Source organism: Agelaius tricolor, unplaced genomic scaffold, assembly GCF_023055355.1.
Source record: "Agelaius tricolor isolate 1412-34295 unplaced genomic scaffold, bAgeTri1.0.p SCAF_90, whole genome shotgun sequence".
Classification (NCBI taxonomy): Eukaryota; Metazoa; Chordata; class Aves; order Passeriformes; family Icteridae; genus Agelaius; species Agelaius tricolor.
Genome location: NW_027269350.1, coordinates 153,823 through 171,264, shown reverse-complemented (window position 1 = coordinate 171,264; position 17,442 = coordinate 153,823). Strand labels below are relative to the sequence as shown.

At 47.3% G+C, this 17,442-nt stretch overlaps 1 protein-coding gene across 1 annotated transcript; it reads left to right on the top strand.

The window, feature by feature from the left end:
- Positions 1-36: 36 nt before the first annotated feature.
- Positions 37-17,301, top strand: KPTN (kaptin, actin binding protein). The gene is made up of 13 exons (XM_071418839.1): positions 37-599; positions 1,062-2,442; positions 4,700-4,782; positions 5,804-5,888; positions 6,493-6,547; positions 6,653-6,728; positions 7,978-8,051; positions 8,937-9,046; positions 10,043-10,123; positions 10,919-10,982; positions 13,138-13,273; positions 15,207-15,380; positions 16,916-17,301. Exons 2-13 carry the CDS (start codon positions 1,104-1,106, stop codon positions 17,273-17,275), a joined length of 2,637 nt encoding a protein of 878 aa, XP_071274940.1. The 5' UTR covers positions 37-599; positions 1,062-1,103; the 3' UTR covers positions 17,276-17,301.
- Positions 17,302-17,442: the final 141 nt, after the last annotated feature.

Below are 17,442 nucleotides of genomic sequence, written 5' to 3'. Positions count from 1 at the left end.
GTGTTTGAGGGGCGTGGCCTCTTTTCTGGGAGGCGTTCCCTCCTTTTGGAGCCGTGGCCTCATTTTGGGGGCGTTCCCTGTTTTTTGAGGCGTGGCCTCTATTCGGGGGCGTGGCCTCATTTTTTTAACCCTTCACTAATTATGGGGGTGTGGCCTGGTTTGGGGGGGCGTTCCCTGGTTGGGGGGCGTGGCCTCATTTTGGGCGGGTCTTTTTTAACTGGGGACAAGCGGGGAGGGGCTGCTTCATTTCCCCCGGAATTCCCCAAAATTTCCCCCTTGACCTCAAAATTCCATTTCTGACCCCAAAATTCCCTTTCCCCCCCCCTTTAGGCCACGCCCCCGCACAAACCGCGCCCTCTAAGCGCTCCATTACCTTATATGGCGCTTTGACCACGCCCACAAGAGGCGGAGCTGTCACTCAACCCCCGCCCGCGCCGCCAAACCCCTCCCGTCGCCGCTTGTTGACGTCATCGCCGCGCGCCGCGCTCCCCGCAAGGCCCCGGCGCGGCGCTGCCGGTGGGGCTGCCCCCGGCGCTGCCCGGCCCGGTTCGCTCTCGGTTCCTCTCGCTCTGCCTCGGTTCGTTCCCGTTTCTGCTCCGGTTCGTTCCCGTTTCTGCTCCGGTTCCTCCCGCTTCGCTCCCGGTCCGCTCCCGGCTCTGGCTCGGTTCGCTCACGCTGGGGTTGCCCGCGGCGTTGCCTGGCCCGGTTCGCTCCCGGTCCCGGTTCTCTCCCAGTCCCAGCGGTCCCGGTTCGGTCCTGGTTCTGTCCCGGTTCCGTCTCTGTCCCGTTTTTCGTCAGGTCCCGGTTCTGTCCCGGTTCTCTCCTGGTTCCCTCCCAGTCCCGTTTCTCTCCCGGTTCAGTCCTGGTCTCGGTTCGGTCCCGTTCCTGTCTCGGTTCGGTCCCGTTCCTGTCTCGGTTCTGTCCCGTTCCTGTCTCGGTTCTGTCCCGGTCCCGGTTCCGGTTCCGTTCTGGTCCCGGTTCTCTCCCGGCCTGGTCCTGCTTCAACCCCAGCTCTCTCCCGGTTCTCTCCCGTTATTTCAATCCCTCCCGTTTCTCCGCAGGTCCCGGTTCTGTCCCGGTCCCGGTCCTGTCCCGGTTCCGTGATGTCTCTCTGGTCCCGGTGCCCGTTGGTCGAGGACAGTTTCAGCCGCCTCGGCTCCCAGAGCAACGTCTACGGCCTGGCCGCGCTGCCCGGGGCCGTTCCCGCCCGGGCCTGGCCTGGTTCCAGTACCGGCACCGCTCCTGACCCGGGCCGGGGGCCCGGGGCTGCTTTTGGTGCCGGTTCTGGTCCCGGTTCCAGTTCAGATCCTGCCCCAGTTCCATGTCCCAGTCCCTGTCCCGGTTCCTGTCCTGGTTCTGGCCCCAGTTCTGCTCCTGGTCCCGGTTCTGTTCCCAGTCCTGGTTCCTGTCCCGGTTCCTGTCCTGGTTCTGGTCCCAGTCCCGGTTCCTCTCCTGGTTCTGGTCCCATTCCCGGTTCTGGTCCCGGTTCTGATCCTCACCCAGTTCCTGGTCCCGGTTCCTGTCCCAGTTCTGTTCCTGGTTCCATTCCTGGTCCCGGTTCTGATCCTGACTCAGTTCAATGCCCCGGTTCTGGTTCTGTTTCCATTCCCAGTTCCATTCCCGGTTCCATTCCCGGTTCCATTCCCAGTTCCATTCCCGGTTCCGTTCCCGGTTCCATTCCCAGTTCCATTCCCGGTTCCGTTCCTGGTTCCTGTCCCGGTTCTGTTTCCAGTTCCGTTCCCGGTTCCGTTCCCAGTTCCAGTCCCGTTTTGGGCCATGGTTCTGGTTCTGATCCTGACCCGGTTCCCGTTCCCAGTTCTGTTCCCGTTCCCAGTCCCATTCCTGGTTCTGTTCCCGGTTCCTGTCCCAGTTCTGTTCCCGTTCCCGGTTCTGTTCCCATTCCTGGTTCCATTCCTGGTCCCGTTCCCGGTTCTGTTCCCGGTTCCTGTCCTGGTTCTGTCCCGGGTCCCGGTTCCTGTCCCGGTTCGTGTCCCGGTCCTGTTCCCGGTTCCTGTCCCGGTTCCTGTCCCCGTCCCGTTCCCGGTTCCTGTCCCAGTCCCGTTCCCGGTCCCGTTCCCGTTGCCGTCCCGGGTCCCGGTTCCTGTCCCAGTTCCTGTCCCGGTTCCTGTCCCGGTTCGTGTCCCGGTCCCTGTCCCAGTCCTGTTCCCGGTTCCTGTCCCGGTTCCTGTCCCCGTCCCGTTCCCAGTTCCTGTCCCAGTCCCGTTCCCGGCCCCGTTCCCGTTGCTGTCCCGGGTCCCGGTGCCATTCCCGGTTCCTGTCCCAGTTCGTGTCCCGGTCCCGGTCCCGTTCCCGTTGCCGTCCCGGGTCCCGGTGCGCTGTTGGCGGCGGCTCTCAAGGGAAAGGTTTTGCTGTTCCGGTACCGGCAGCTGCGGCCGCGCCTGCGGCCCCTGGCCCGGGAGCTGCAGTTCACCTACATACCCGGTATGGGATAACGGGAATAAACAACGGGAATAACAATGGGATAACAACAATGGGAATAACAACAATGGGATAACAACAATGGGATAACGGGAACAGCTGCAGTTCACCTACATACCCGGTATGGGATAACGGGAATAAACAACGGGAATAACAACAATGGGAATAACAATGGGAATAACAACAATGGGATAACGGGAACAACTGCAGTTCACCTACATACCCGGTACGGGGGATAACAACAATGGGAATAACAATGGGAATAACAATGGGAATAACAACAATGGGAATAACAATGGGAATAACAACAATGGGATAACGGGAACAACGGGGATAACAACAATGGGATAACGGGAACAGCTGCAGTTCACCTACATACCCGGTATGGGATAACAGGAATAAACAACGGGAATAACAATGGGATAACAACAATGGGAATAACAATGGGATAACAACAATGGGAATAATGGGAACAGCTGCAGTTCACCTACATACCCGGTACGGGATAACGGGATAACGGGAATAACAACAATGGGAATAACAATGGGATAACAACAATGGGATAACGGGAACAACGGGGATAACGGGAACAGCTGCAGTTCACCTACATACCCGGTATGGGGGATAACAACAATGGGAATAACAACAATGGGATAACGGGAACAGCTGCAGTTCACCTACATACCCGGTATGGGATAACGGGAATAACAACAATGGGATAACAACAATGGGAATAACAACAATGGGATAACGGGAACAGCTGCAGTTCACCTACATACCCGGTACGGGGGATAACAACAATGGGAATAACAACAATGGGAATAATGGGAACAGCTGCAGTTTACCTACATACCCGGTACGGGGGATAACAACAATGGGAATAACAACGGGAATAACAACAATGGGAATAACAACAATGGGATAACAATGGGATAACAACAATGGGAATAATGGGAACAGCTGCAGTTCACCTGCATACCCGGTATGGGATAACTGGAATAACAACAATGGGAATAACAATGGGATAACAACAATGGGAATAACGGGAACAGCTGCAGTTCACCCACATACCCGGCACGGGATAACGGGAATAACAACGGGGATAACAACAATGGAATAACAACAATGGGAATAACAACAACGGGGATAACAATGGGAAAATAATGGGAATAACAACGGGACAACAATGGGAATAACAACGGGGATAGCAACAATGGGATAGCAACAGGATAACAATGGGGATAACAATGGGAATAACGGCGGGGAAAATGGGAACAACAATGGGAATAACAACAACAACAACGGGGATAACAACGGGAACAGCAACGGGATAACAACAATGGGATAACAGCAGGAATAACAATGGGAATAACAACGGGATAGCAATGGGATAACAGCACGGAAAACAACAACAACAACGGGATAACAACAACAGGATAACAGCGGGAATAACAACGGGGATAACGGTGGGAATAACGGGAATGATAACAGGGATAACAACAGGGATAACACCGGGAATAACAGTGGGAATAACAGGGGTAACAACGGGATAACAATGGGAATAACAACGGGATAACGATGGGGATAACGGGAATAACAACGGGGAGAACAACGGGAATAATAGCAGGGATAACAACGGGATAACAGTGGGAATAACAGCGGGAATAACGGTGGGAATAACAACAGAGATAACAAGGGGATAACAGGGATAATAACAGGGATAACAACGGGGATAAGAACAGGAATAACTACAAGAATAACGGGAATAACAACGGGGATAATGGAGATAACAATGGGGATAACAATGGGAGAACAACGGGATAGCAACGGGAATAATAGTGGGGATAACAGGACACAGGAAATGGGGAAATTGTTGGGAACTTTTGGGGATTTTTGGGGGGTTTTTAGAGGAATTTTTAGGATTCTTTTGGGAATTTTTGGGGGCATTTTAAAAATGATTTCTAAGGATTTTTGAGGGATTTTTTGGGGGGGATTTTGGGGGATATTTTGGGAAATTTTTGAGGGTGTTTAGGAGTTTCTTGGGGGGGGTGGGGGATATTTTGGGGGAGTTTTTGGTGGGTGTTTGAGCAGTTTTGGGGGCATTTTTTGGGGTTGTTTTTTATTTTTTGGGGGGGATTTTTTGGTTTTTTTTGGTTTTTTTTGGGTTTTTTTTTGTGGGGGATTTTTTGGGGATATTTTCAAGGCCTTTGGGGGGATATTTTTGGGGTCCCCAGTGGATTTTTCTGCCCCTGCCCTGCAGTGGACGCCGAGATCGTTTCCATCGATTCCTTCCCCAAATCCCCGCCCCAGCGCGGCCTCGTGGTGGGGATCACCTTCATCAAGGTAGGGAGGGCACCGGGGGTCCTGGGGGGGATTTGGGGGGGATTTGGGGGGTCCCAGATGGGATTTGGGGGGGCCTGGAGTGGCTCTGAGGGGATTTGGGGGGGATTTGGGGGGTCCTGGGGGATCCCTGATGGGATTTGGGGGGGCCTGGAGTGGCTCTGAGGGGATTTGGGGGGGATTTGGGGGCTCCAGGAGGGGCTCTGAGGGGAATTTGAGGGGTCTGAGAGGGCATCTGGGGATCTCAGATGGGATTTTGGGGGGGATTTGAGGGGTTCTGGGGGATCCCAGTGGGGTTTGGGGGGTCCTGGAGTGGCTCTGAGGGGATTTGGGGGTGTCTGGGGGGGATTTGGGGGTCTCAGATGGGATTTGGGGGGGTCCGAGAGGTTTTTGGGGGCTCTCAGGATTCTGGGGTTGTTCTGGGGGTTCCCAGGTCATTTTTGGGGGGGGGGTGTCAGGCCATTTCTGGGGGTTCTGAGGATGTTTTTTGGGGGTTCTGGGGTTGTTTTTGGGGGGTTCTGGGGTTGTTTTTTGGGAGGTTCTGGGGTTGTTTTTTGGGGGTTTCTGAGGGGGTTTTTTGGGGGGTTCTGGGGTTCTTTTTTTGGGGGGTTTTGGGGTTGTTTTTTTGGGGTTCTGAGGATGTTTTTGGGGGGTTCTGGGGTTGTTTTTGGGGGCTCTGGGGTTGTTTTTGGGGGGTTCTGGGGTTGTTTTTTTGGGGATTCTGGGGTTGTTTTTTGGGGGGTTTTGGGGTTGTTTTTTGGGGGTTCTCAGGCCATTTTTGGGGGGTTCTGAGGTTTTTTTTTGGGGTTCTGGGGTTGTTTTTTGGGGGGTTTTGGGGTTGTTTTTTGGGGGTTCTGGGGTTGTTTTTAGGGGGATTCTGGGGTTGTTTTTGGGGGGTTCTGGGGTTGTTTTTTGGGGTTCTCAGGCCATTTTTGGGGGTCTCAGATTTCTGAGGGGTCCGGGGGTTTTTGGGGGAGTCTCAGGCCATTTTGGGGGGTCTGAGGTGATTTTTGGGGTCCCCCAGGACTCGGGGGACAAACCCAGCCCCTTCCTCAACATTTACTGCGACTACGAGCCCGGCTGCGAGTTCGACCTGGACTCGGTGGCCCGTGAGAGACCCCGGAAATGGGGATGGGACCCCAAAAATGGGGATGGGAACCCAAAATTGGGATGGGAGCCCGGAAATGGGGATGGGACCCCCAAAAATGGGGATGGGAACCCAAAAATGGGGATGGGGACCCAAAAATTGGGATCAGTGACCCCGAAAATGGGAATGGGACCCTGAAAATGGGATCAGTGACCCCGAAAATGGGGATGGGGACCCTAAAATGGGAATGGGAACCCCGAAAATGGGGATGGGAACCCAAAAATGGGAATGGGACCCCGAAAATGGGGATGGGACCCCAAAAATGGGGATGGAACCCCAAAAATGGGGATGGGATCCCGAAAATGGGGATGGAAACCCCAAAAATGGGATTTGGGAGCTCAAAAATGGGGATGGGACCCCGAAAATGGAATTGGGAACCCAAAATGGGGATGAGAACCCAAGAAAGGGACTGGGGAGCCAAAACTGGGGATGGGACTCCCCAAAAGGGGTTTGGGATCCCCCAAATTGGGACTGGGATCCCCAAATGGGATCAGGGACCCCATAAATGGATTTGGGACCCCAGAAATGGGTTTGGGACCCCCCAAAATGTCCCTGCCCCTCCCCAGAGAGTTGCCTGAACCTGGAGCTTCGCTTCACCCCCTTCCAGCTGTGCCACGCCCAGTGAGTGCCAAAAACCCCCCAAAAAAAACCCCAAAAAATCCTAAAATTCAAAAAAAAAAATCCTAAAAAATGCTGGAATTGCCTGAAAGGGCCCCAAACCCGCAGGGTCAGGGTGGGGGAGCACCTGGAGACCGTGTTCCTGCTCAGTGGGAATGACCCTGCAATCCACATGTACCGAGAGGTGAGGAGCCCCAAAAATGGCCTAAAATACACCCTAAAAATAGCCCCAAAATAGCCCAAAACCACCCCGAAAATATCCCCAAAGTACTCTGAAATATCCCCAAAATACACCCCAAAAATATCCCATAAAAACAACCTGTACCGAGAGGTGAGGCACCCCAAAAATGGCCTAAAATACCCCAAAAAATATCCTGAAAATGCCCCAAAAATATCCTGAAAATAGCCCAAAATATACCCCAAAAATACCCTGAATTATACCCAAAAATTACCCAAAATTACTCCATAATACTCCCAAAAATACCCTGAAATATGTCCCAAAAAATACTCAAAAAACCCCAAAATCCACACAGCCATCCACCTGTACAGAGAGGTGAGACACCCCAAAAATGGCCCAAAATACACCCTAAAAATAGCCCCAAAATAGCCCAAAACCACCCCGAAAATATCCCCAAAATACACCCCAAAAATTCCCTGGAATATCCCCAAAAACTGCCCAAAATATCCCATAAAAACAACCTGTACAGAGAGGTGAGGCACCCCAAAAATGGCCCAAAATACCCCCAAAAATAGCCCCAAAACCACCCTGAAAATATCCCCAAATACTCTGAAATATCCCCAAAAATCACCTAAAATATCCCATAAAAACAACCTGTACAGAGAGGTGAGGCACCCCAAAAATGGCCCAAAATCCCCCCAAAAATAGCCCCAAAACACCTTAAAAATAGCCCGAAATGTACCCCAAAAATACCCCCAAAATACAACAAAAAAAAAGCTAAAAACACCCCAAAAATGCCTCAAAACATACCCGAAAATATGCCCCAAAACCACCTTAAAAATACACCAAAAATACCCTAAAAATTCCCCCAAATTCCCCATCAAAATCCCCCAAAAATCCCCCCCAAAAATCCGCCAAAAATGTCAAAAAAACCCCATTTTCCCCCAAAATCCCTGTTGTTAAAATCCTGAAAAATCCCTCCAAATTCCCCAAAAAAATCTCCATAAAAATCACCCCAAAATCCTCATAAAAATCCCCAAAAATCTCCCCAAAAATCCCCATTAAAGATCCCATTAAAATCCAAAAAAATCCCCCAAATTTCCCCGAAAAATCCCCTAAAATCCCTCAAAAATGGCCCAAAATCCCCCAAATTTTCCCCCTTTTTTCCCCATTTTTTCCCATTTTCCCCCTTTTCCCCCATTTTCGCCCTTTTCCCCCATTTTTTCCCATTTTTCCCATTTTTCCCCCATTTCAGAACCCCGGCTCTCACCAGTTTGAGGAGCAGCCGATCCAGCTGCTCTTCCCCGAGCTCCAGGACCTGCCCAGCACGTGAGCCTCCAATTTTTCCTCTTTTTCCTCAATTTTCCCTGAATTTCCTTCATTTCCCCCATTTTTTCCTCAATTTCCTCGGTTTTCCCAATTTTCCCTGATTTTTCCCTGAATTTTCCTGATTTTGCCCCATTTTCCCCCAGATTTTCTGTATTTTCTCCCCATTTTTCCCTGATATTTCCCAACTTTTCCCCCCTGATTTTTCCCTGAGTTTTCCCTGATTTTCTCTGTCTCATTTTATTTTTTCCCCTTTTTTTCCCATTATTTTTCCCATTTCCCCATTATTTTTCCTGGGTTTTTTCCCATTTTTCTCTGGGTTTTTTTCCATTTTTTCCCCATTTTTTCTGGGGTTTTTTTTTGTGGTTTTTTTTTTCCCCATTTTTTCAGGTTTTTCCCCATTTTTCTCTTTTTTCCCCATTTTTCCTGTATTTTTTCCCATTTTTCTCCCCATTTTTCAGAGTCCTGTGGTTGTATGTCCACTCCCTGTTTTCCCATTATTTTTCCCCATTATTTTTCCCATTTTTCCCCATTATTTTTCCCATTATTTTCCCATTATTTTCCCATTCTTTTTCCCATTCTTTTTCCCATATTTTCCCATTATTTTTCCCATTATCTTTCCCATATTTTTCCCATTTTTTCCCATCATTTTTCCCATTATTTCCCCCATTATTTCCCCATTATTTCCCCCCATTTTTCTCTGTATTTTCCCCATTTTTCCCATTTTTCTCCCCGTTTCCAGGGTGCTGTGGTTGGACGTTTGCTCCCTGTTTCCCCATTATTTTTCCCCATTATTTTTCGCATATTTTCCCCATTATTTCCCCCATCATTTCCCCCCGTATTTCTCTGTATTTTTCCCGTTTTTCCCATTTTTCTCCCCGTTTCCAGGGTGCTGTGGTTGGACGTTCGCTCCCTGCCCGGTTCCGGCCATCGCCTCTCGGCCCTGGGCTGCCAGAGCGGCTTCGTGCGGGCGGCGCGCGTGGACGAGGGGACACGGGGTGGGGGATCCCAAATTCCAAATTCCCAAAATCCCAAAAATCTGAATTCCCAAATTCCCAAAACCCTGAAATTCCCCAAATCCTGAATTCCCAAAACTCTGAAATTCCCAAAATCCTGAATTTCTGAAATCGCGTGGACGAGGGGACGCGGGGTGGGGGATCCCAAAATCCCTGAAATCCCAAAATCCCGAAATCCCAAAACTCTGAATTCCCAAATTCCCAAAACCCCGAAATTCCCAAAACCCCGAATTCCTGAAATCCTGAATTCCCCAAATCCTGAAATTCCTGAAATCCTGAAATTCCCAAAATCGCATGGACGAGGGGACGCGTGGTGGGAGATCCTGAAATCCCTGAAATCCCAAATTACCAAAAATCTGAATTCCCAAATTCCCAAAACCCCAAATTCCCAAAACCCCGAATTCCTGAAATCCTGAATTCCCCAAATCCTGAATTCCCGAAATCGCGTGGACGAGGGGACACGGGGTGGGAGATCCCAAAATCCCTGAAATCCCAAATTCCCAAATTCCCAAAACCCCGAATTCCTGAAATCCTGAATTCCCCAAATCCTGAAATTCCCAAAATCCTCAATTCCCGAAGTCCTGAAATTCCCAAAACCCCGAATTCCCGAAATCCTGAAATTCCCAAAGTCTCGTGGACGAGGGCACGCGGGGCTGAGAAATCCCAAATTCACAAAAATCACAAAATTCTGCATTCCCAAAATCCCGAAAATTCTGAGTTTCCGAAATCCCCAAAATCCCCAGTTTTCACCCCCCATTTCCCCCCCATTTTTTCCCCAATATCCCCATTTTTCACCCCATTTTTTCCGTGTATCTCCAGCCCCCAAATCCCCTTTTTTCACCCCATTTTCCCCCTATTTTTCCCCATTTTTCCTGTGTATCTCCAGTCCCAAAATCCCCGTTTTTCACCCCCATTTTCCCCCCCATTTTCCCCCCATTTTTTCCCAAAATCCCCGTTTTTCACCCCATTTTCCCGCAGTTATTTTGCAGACCTGGAGCTCCCAGCAGGACGGGCCCATCTCAGCCGTGCTGCTCTTCCAGCTGCCCACGGAGGAACACGGTGAGAGGGGAAAATGGGGAAAAAATGGGGAAAAATGGGAAAAAATGGGGAAAAACAGGGAGAAAATGGGAAAAAATGGGAAAAAAACAGAGAGAAAATGGGAAAAAATGGAAAAAAACAGGGAGAAAATGGGAAAAAATGGGAAAAACAGGGAGAAAATGGGAAAAAATGGGAAAAACCAGGGAGAAAATGGGAAAAAATGGGAAAAACCAGGGAGAAAATGGGAAAAAATGAGGGAAAAATGGGAAAAAAAGGGAAAAACCAGGGGGAAAATGGGGGGGAAAAATGGGGACTTTGGGGCTGGAAGGACCCAGGGGAAGTGGGGAAAATGGGGTGAAAAACTGGGATTTTGGGGCTGGATCCAACTGGGATCTATCCAGGGAAAATGGGAAAAAATGGGGGAAAATGGGAAAAAAATGGGGGAAAATGGGAAAAAATGGGGGAAAATGGGAAAAAGATTGGGGAAAATGGGAAAAAAAAGGAGGGGAAATGGGGAGAAATAATGGGGAAAATAGGAAAAAAAGAGGGGAAAATGTTGGGAAATGGGGAAAAACTGGGGAAAATGTCAGAAAAAAAAAAGGGAAAAATTGGGGGTAAATGGGAAAAAATGGGGGGGAAAACAGGAAAAAATTGGAAAAAAAAAACCTCAGGAAATGGGGCAAAGAATGGGATAAAACCAGGGGAAAATGGGTAAAAAAAAGGGAAAAAAAAAACCAGGAAAATTGGGGGAAAATGGGGAAAGCCCAAATTGCCAAAATTGCCCTTTTTTGTCCCATTTTCCCAAATTTCTTGCAGAGGATCCCGAGGATTCCTGGAGCCTCCTGGTGAGCAGCACCCTGGAGTCTGCTGTGGTTTATAGGTGAGCCCAGGGTGCACCAAATTCCCAAAATTCCAACAGAATTCCCAAGAAAATCCCCCAAAAAATCCCAAAAAAATGCCCTAAAAATTCCCCCCAAAATTCAAAAAAAAAAAAACCAAAAAATCCCAAAATTCCCTCGAAAAATTCCAAAAAATTCAAACAAATTCCAAAAAAAAACCCCCCAAAAAATCCCAAAATTCCCTCGAAAAATTCCAAAAAATTCAAACAAATTCCAAAAAAAAAAAATCCCCCAAAAAATCCCAAAATTCCCTCGAAAAATTCCAAAAAATTCAAACAAATTCCAAAAATTCCCAAAATTCCCAGTCCGGGACATTTTTTTTGAGAATTTGTAGGGAGTTTTGGGAGGGAATTTTGGGAAGTTTTTGGGAATTTTTGGGGAGAATTGGAAAGAATTTTCTGAGAATTTTAGGGAATATTTGGGGGGAATGTTTGGGGAATATTTGGGAAATTTTGGGGAATTTTTTTGGATTTTTTTTTTGAAATTTTGGGGGGGATTTTTTTGGATAATTTGGGAATTTTGGGGAATTTCTTTGGGAATTTTTGGGGAGAATTTTGGGGAATTTCTTTGGGAATTTTTGGGGATTTTTTTTTCAAATTTTGGCGAATTTTATGGAAAATTTTTTTTCATTTTTTGGGGGATTTTTTGGGAATTTTTGGGGGGAATATTTAGGAATATTTTGGGCTGTTTTGTCCCCCCAGGAGGTTCCTGAAGCCGCCCAGCAGCCGCGGGGATTTGGGATTTTTTTGGGATTTTTTTGGGATTTTTTTTGGGATTTTTGGGGAGACTTTTCTGGGAATATTTTAGGGGAATTTTGGGGAATTTGGGGTGGATTTTTTGGGGAACTTTTAGGAGAATTTTGTGGAACATTTTGGGGATTTTTGGGGAGACTTTTCTGGGAATATTTTAGGGGAATTTGGGGTGGATTTTTTGGGGAACTTTTAGTAGAATTTCGTGGAACATTTTGGGGAATTTCGGGTGAATTTCTTTACGAATTTCTGACGCCCTTTGGGGCAGAAATTTTGGGAACATTTTGGCCACTTCCAGGGACTTTTTGGGGGGACTTTTGGGGAACCTTTGCCAGAATTTCTGTGGAATTTTTAGGGGGGATTTGTGGATTTTTGGGGCTTTTTTTGGTGAATTTCGAGGGGGTTTTTTTGGAGCTTTTTGAGGGCGGCTCTGGGAACCTTTTAGGGAATTTTTGGGGCCCTTTTAGGGAATTTTTGGGACCCTTTTAGGGAATTTTTGGGACCTTTTTGGGGAATTTTTGGGGCCCTTTTAGGGAATTTTTGGGACCTTTTTGGGGAATTTTTGGGGCCTTTTTGGGGAATTTTTGGGACCTTTTTGGGGAATTTTTGGGGCCGTTTTGGGACCTTTTTGGGGAATTTTTGGGGCCCTTTTAGGGAATTTTTGGGACCTTTTTGGGGAATTTTTGGGACCGTTTTGGGGAATTTTTGGGACCCTTTTGGGGAATTTTTGAGGCCATTTTGGGACCTTTTTGGGGAATTTTGGGACCTTTTTGGGGAATTTTTGGGACCATTTTGGGGAATTTTTGGAACTTTTTTGGGGAATTTTTGGGACCTTTTTGGGGAATTTTTGGGGCCGTTTTGGGACCTTTTTGGGGAATTTTTGGGGCCCTTTTAGGGAATTTTTGGGGCCCTTTTAGGGAATTTTTGGGGCCCTTTTAGGGAATTTTTGGGACCTTTTTGGGGAATTTTTGGGGCCTTTTTGGGGAATTTTTGGGACCTTTTTGGGGAATTTTTGGGGCCCTTTTAGGGAATTTTTGGGACCTTTTTGGGGAATTTTTGGGACCTTTTTGGGGAATTTTTGGGGCCGTTTTGGGGAATTTTTGGGACCTTTTTGGGGAATTTTTGGGGCCCTTTTAGGGAATTTTTGGGACCTTTTTGGGGCCCTTTTAGGGAATTTTTGGGACTTTTTTGGGGAATTTTTGGGGCCATTTTGGGGCCGTTTTGGGACCTTTTTGGGGAATTTTTGGGGCCGTTTTGGGGAATTTTTGGGGCCCTTTTAGGGAATTTTTGGGACCTTTTTGGGGAATTTTTGGGACCTTTTTGGGGCCGTTTTGGGGCCATTTTGGGACCTTTTTGGGGATGTTTTGGGGCTGTTCTGTGTCCCCAGGAGGCTCCTGAGGCGGGGCCTGGCCGAGCCCCTGGCGCTGCCCGGCAGCCGCGGCTCCGACGCCGTCGTTTGTGCCAAAGTCACCGACGTCGACTTCGACGGCGCCGCCGAGGTCCTGCTGGGCACCTACGGCCAGGTGGGACCCCAGGGCCCCACAGGCCCAACCTTCCCTGAGGTCCCACCAATTTCCCCAATTTTTCCAGATTTTCCCCCATTTTTCCCGGATTTTCCCCCATTTTTCTCCCATTTTTCTCCCAATTTTTCCCCAACTTTCCCTCCAGTTTTCCCCCCAAATCTCTCCTGATTTTCCCCCAATTTTCCCCCATTTTTTCTCCCTTTTTTTCTCCCATTTTTCCCCCATTTTTATTCCCATTTTTCCCCCCTGAATCTCTCCTGATTTTCCCCAATTTTCCCCCATTTTCTCACATTTTTCTCCCATTTTTTCTCCCATTTTCCTCCCTGAATCTCTCCTGATTTTTCCCCCAATTTTCCACCATATTTTCCGGATTCTCCCCCATTTTTTCTCCCATTTTCCCCCCTGAATCTCTCCTGATTTTTCCCCCATTTTCCCCCATTTTCTCCCATTTTTCCTCCCATTTTCCCCCCTGAATCTCTCCTGATTTTTCCCCCAACTTTCCCTCCAGTTTCCTCCCATTTTCCGCCCTGAATCTCTCCTGATTTTCCCCCAATTTTCCCCCATTTTCCCCCATTTTTTTCGGATTTTCCCCCATTTTTCTCCCATTTTTCCCCCATTTTTTCTCCCATTCCCCCCCCCAATCTCTCCTGATTTTTCCCCAATTTTCCCCCATTTTTCCCCCATTTTTTCTCCCATTCCCCCCCCCAATCTCTCCCGATTTTTCCCCAATTTTCCCCCATTTTTCCCCCATTTTTTCTCCCATTCCCCCCCCCAATCTCTCCTGATTTTTCCCCCATTTTCCCCCATTTTTTTCGGATTTTCTCCCATTTTTCCCCCATTTTTTCTCCCATTTCCCCCCCCCAATCTCTCCTGATTTTTCCCCAATTTTCCCCGTTTTTTCCGGATTTTCCCCCATTTTTCTCCCCTTTCTCTCCCAATTCTTCCCCAACTTTCCCTCCAGTTTTCCCCCCTGAATCTCTCCTGATTTTTCCCCAATTTTCCCCCAATTTTCCCGGACTTCCCCCCATTTTTTTTCCAGATTTTCCTCCATTTGTTCTCCCATTTTCCCCCCTGAATCTCTCCTGATTTTCCCCCAATTTTCCCCCATTTTTTCCGGATTTTCCCCCATTTTCCCCCAATTTTCCTGGACTTTCCCCCATTTTTTCTGGATTCTCCCCCATTTTTTCTCCCATTTTTCCCCCCTGAATCTCTCCTGATTTTTCCCCAATTTTCCCCCATTTTCTCCCATTTTTCCTCCCATTTTCCCCCCTGAATCTCTCCTGATTTTCCCCCCAATTTTCCCCCACTTTCCCCCAATTTTCCCCCATTTTTTCTGAATTTTCCCCCAATTTTCTCCCCTTTTTCTCCCAATTTTCCCCCAACTTTCCCTCCAGTTTTCCCCCTTGAATCTCTCCTGATTTTTCCCCCAATTTTCCACCATATTTTCCGGATTTTCCCCCATTTTTCTCCCTGAATTTCTCCCAATTTTTCCCCCAACTTTCCCTCCAGCTTTCCCCCATTTTTTCTCCCATTTTCCCCCTGAATCTCTCCTGATTTGCCCCCAATTTTCCCCCGAATTTCTCCCAATTTTCCCCCATTTTCCCCCCAAATTTTTCCCACAATATTCCCTGATTTTCCCCTGATTTTCCCCCAATTTTCTCCAATATTCCCCTGATAATTTAGCCCCTTTTTTCCCCCATTCTTCTCCCAACTTTTCCTGATTTCCCCCCATTTTCCCCATTTTTTAAATCCATTCCTCCTCAATTTTTGCCCATTTTTTTCTAATTTCCCCCCAATATTCCCCTGATTTTCCCCCAATTTTCCCTCACTTTCCCCCCAATATTCCCCCGATTTTCCCCCATTTCTCCTCCATTTTCTCCCCATTTTTCCCCCAATTTTCCCCCTGATTTTGCCCCCATTTCCCCCCCCACAGGAGCTGCTCTGTTACAAATATTTTGGGTCGAGTTCGGGCGATTTTGGCCAATTCCGGCCCTTGTGGTCGCGCCGTTTCCCGTCCCCGCTGCTGGCGCTGGAGCCGCTGGACCTGACGGGGGATGGGCTGCAGGAGCTCGCCGTGGTTTGCCTGGGGGGGCTGCACGTGCTGCAGGTGACCCCCAAAAATAGCCCAAAAAATATCATCAAAAAATAGCCACAAAAAAATCCATAAAAAAATCCATAAAAAAATCCATAAAAAAATCCACAAAAAAATCCCCAGAAAAATCCACAAAAAAATCCACAAAAATCTCCAAAAACAGCCCCAAAAATAGCCCAAAAATAGCTTCAAAAAAATCCCCCAAAAAATCCCAAAAAAATCCACAAAAAATCCACAAAAAAATCCAGAAAAAAATCCCCCCAAAAATCCACAAAAATATCCCAAAAAAATCCACAAAAAAATCCCCAAAAAAATCCCCCAAAAAATCCCACAAAATATCCCCAGAAAAATCCACAAAAATATCCTCAAAAATATCCTCAAAAAATCCCCCCAAAATCCACAAAAATATCCCCAAAAAATCCCAAAAAAACCCCACAAAAAATACACAAAAAATCCCCCCAAAAATCCCCCAAAAATCCATTAAAATGTCCTTAAAAAAATCCACAAAAAAATCCACAAAAAATCCCCAGAAAAATCCCCCCAAAAAATCCACAAAAAAATCCATAAAAAAATCCACAAAAAAATCCCCAGAAAAATCCACAAAAAATCCCCAGAAAAATCCCCAGAAAAATCCACAAAAATCTCCAAAAACAGCCCCAAAAATATCCTCAAAAAATCCACAAAAAAGTCCCCAGAAAAATCCACAAAAAAATCCAGAAAAAAATCCCCCCAAAAATCCACAAAAATATCCTCAAAAATAGCCTCAAAAATATCCCAAAAAAATCCCCCAAAAAATCCATAAAAATGTCCCCAAAAAAATCCACAAAAAAATCCCCCAAAAAAATCCCCAGAAAAATCCACAAAAATCTCCAAAAACAGCCCCAAAAATATCCCCAAAAATATCCTCAAAAAAATCCACAAAAATATCCCCAAAAATATTGTCAAAAAAATCCCCCAAAAACAGCCCCAAAAAAGTCCACAAAAAATCCCTGAAAGAATCCCCAAAAGAATCCCCCCAAAAACTCCACAAAAAATCCCCTCAAAAATATCCTCAAAAAAATCCCCAGAAAAATCCCCCCAAAAAATCCCAAAAAATTCCCCAAAAAATCCCTAAAAAAATCCAGAAAAAAAATCCACAAAAAATCCCACAAAAAAATCCCCCAAAAAATCCACAAAAAATCCCACAAAAAACATCCCCAAAAAACCCCAAAAAAATCCACAAAAATTCCCAGAAAAATCCCAAAAAAAGTCCCCCAAAAAATCCCAAAAATATCCCCAAAAATCCCCCAAAAATTCCCCTAAAAATCCCCCAAGTTCATCCCAAATTTTCCCCAAATTCCCAAAATCTCCCAAAATTCCCCCCAAAATTCCCCCTAAATTTTCCCCAAATATTTGCCCAAATTCACCCCAAATTTTTCCAAAATTTCCCCCCAAAATTCTCCATTTTTCACCCAAATTTCTCCAATTTTTTCCCAAAAACTCACCCTAAATCCCCGATATTTTCCCAAAATTTCCATTTTTTCACCCAAATTTCCCCAATTTCCCCCCAGCACAGCCTGGAGCCGACGGCGCGGCTGCTCCGGGAGCGGCTGCGGAGGGAGGTGCAGCAAAAATGGGGCCAAAAACGGCAAAATCGGGAAAAAAACGCAGAAAATCAGGAAAAAACCCTGGAAAGTTGGGAAGAAACGGCGGAAAAATGGGAAAAAAACCCGGAAAAACAGGAAAAAACCCTGGAAAAATGGGAAGAAACCCCGGAAAAATGGGGGAAAAACCTGGAAAAAAGAGAAAAAATGGCAGAAAATTGGGGGAAAAATGCGGAAAATTGGGCAAAAAGCCTGGAAAAGGCCGAGGAGGAAGAGGAGGAGGGGGAGAGCCCCTCCCCCACCCCAAAACCTGCGGAATTCCAATAAAAAAATTCCCAAAAAAATCCAAAAAATGGTGCAAGAATTGCTGGGGGAGCCCCAAAGGGTCCAGGGGGGGGATTTGGGGGAATTTTGGGGGGATTTTGGGGGGATTTTGGGGGATTTTTGGGGGAATTTTGGGGATTTTGGGGGATTTTTGGGGGAATTTTGGGGGG

What these genes read in the sequence shown, in the direction of transcription:
- KPTN (XM_071418839.1), top strand. Translation starts at nt 1,104, where the DNA reads ATGTCTCTCTGGTCCCGGTGCCCGTTGGTCGAGGACAGTTTCAGCCGC. An exon ending in CTCCAGGACCTGCCCAGCAC is followed by an intron (nt 8,052 to 8,936) that starts GTGAGCCTCCAA and finishes CCCCGTTTCCAG; the next exon opens with GGTGCTGTGGTTGGACGTTC. An exon ending in CGTGGACGAGGGGACACGGG is followed by an intron (nt 9,047 to 10,042) that starts GTGGGGGATCCC and finishes ATTTTCCCGCAG; the next exon opens with TTATTTTGCAGACCTGGAGC.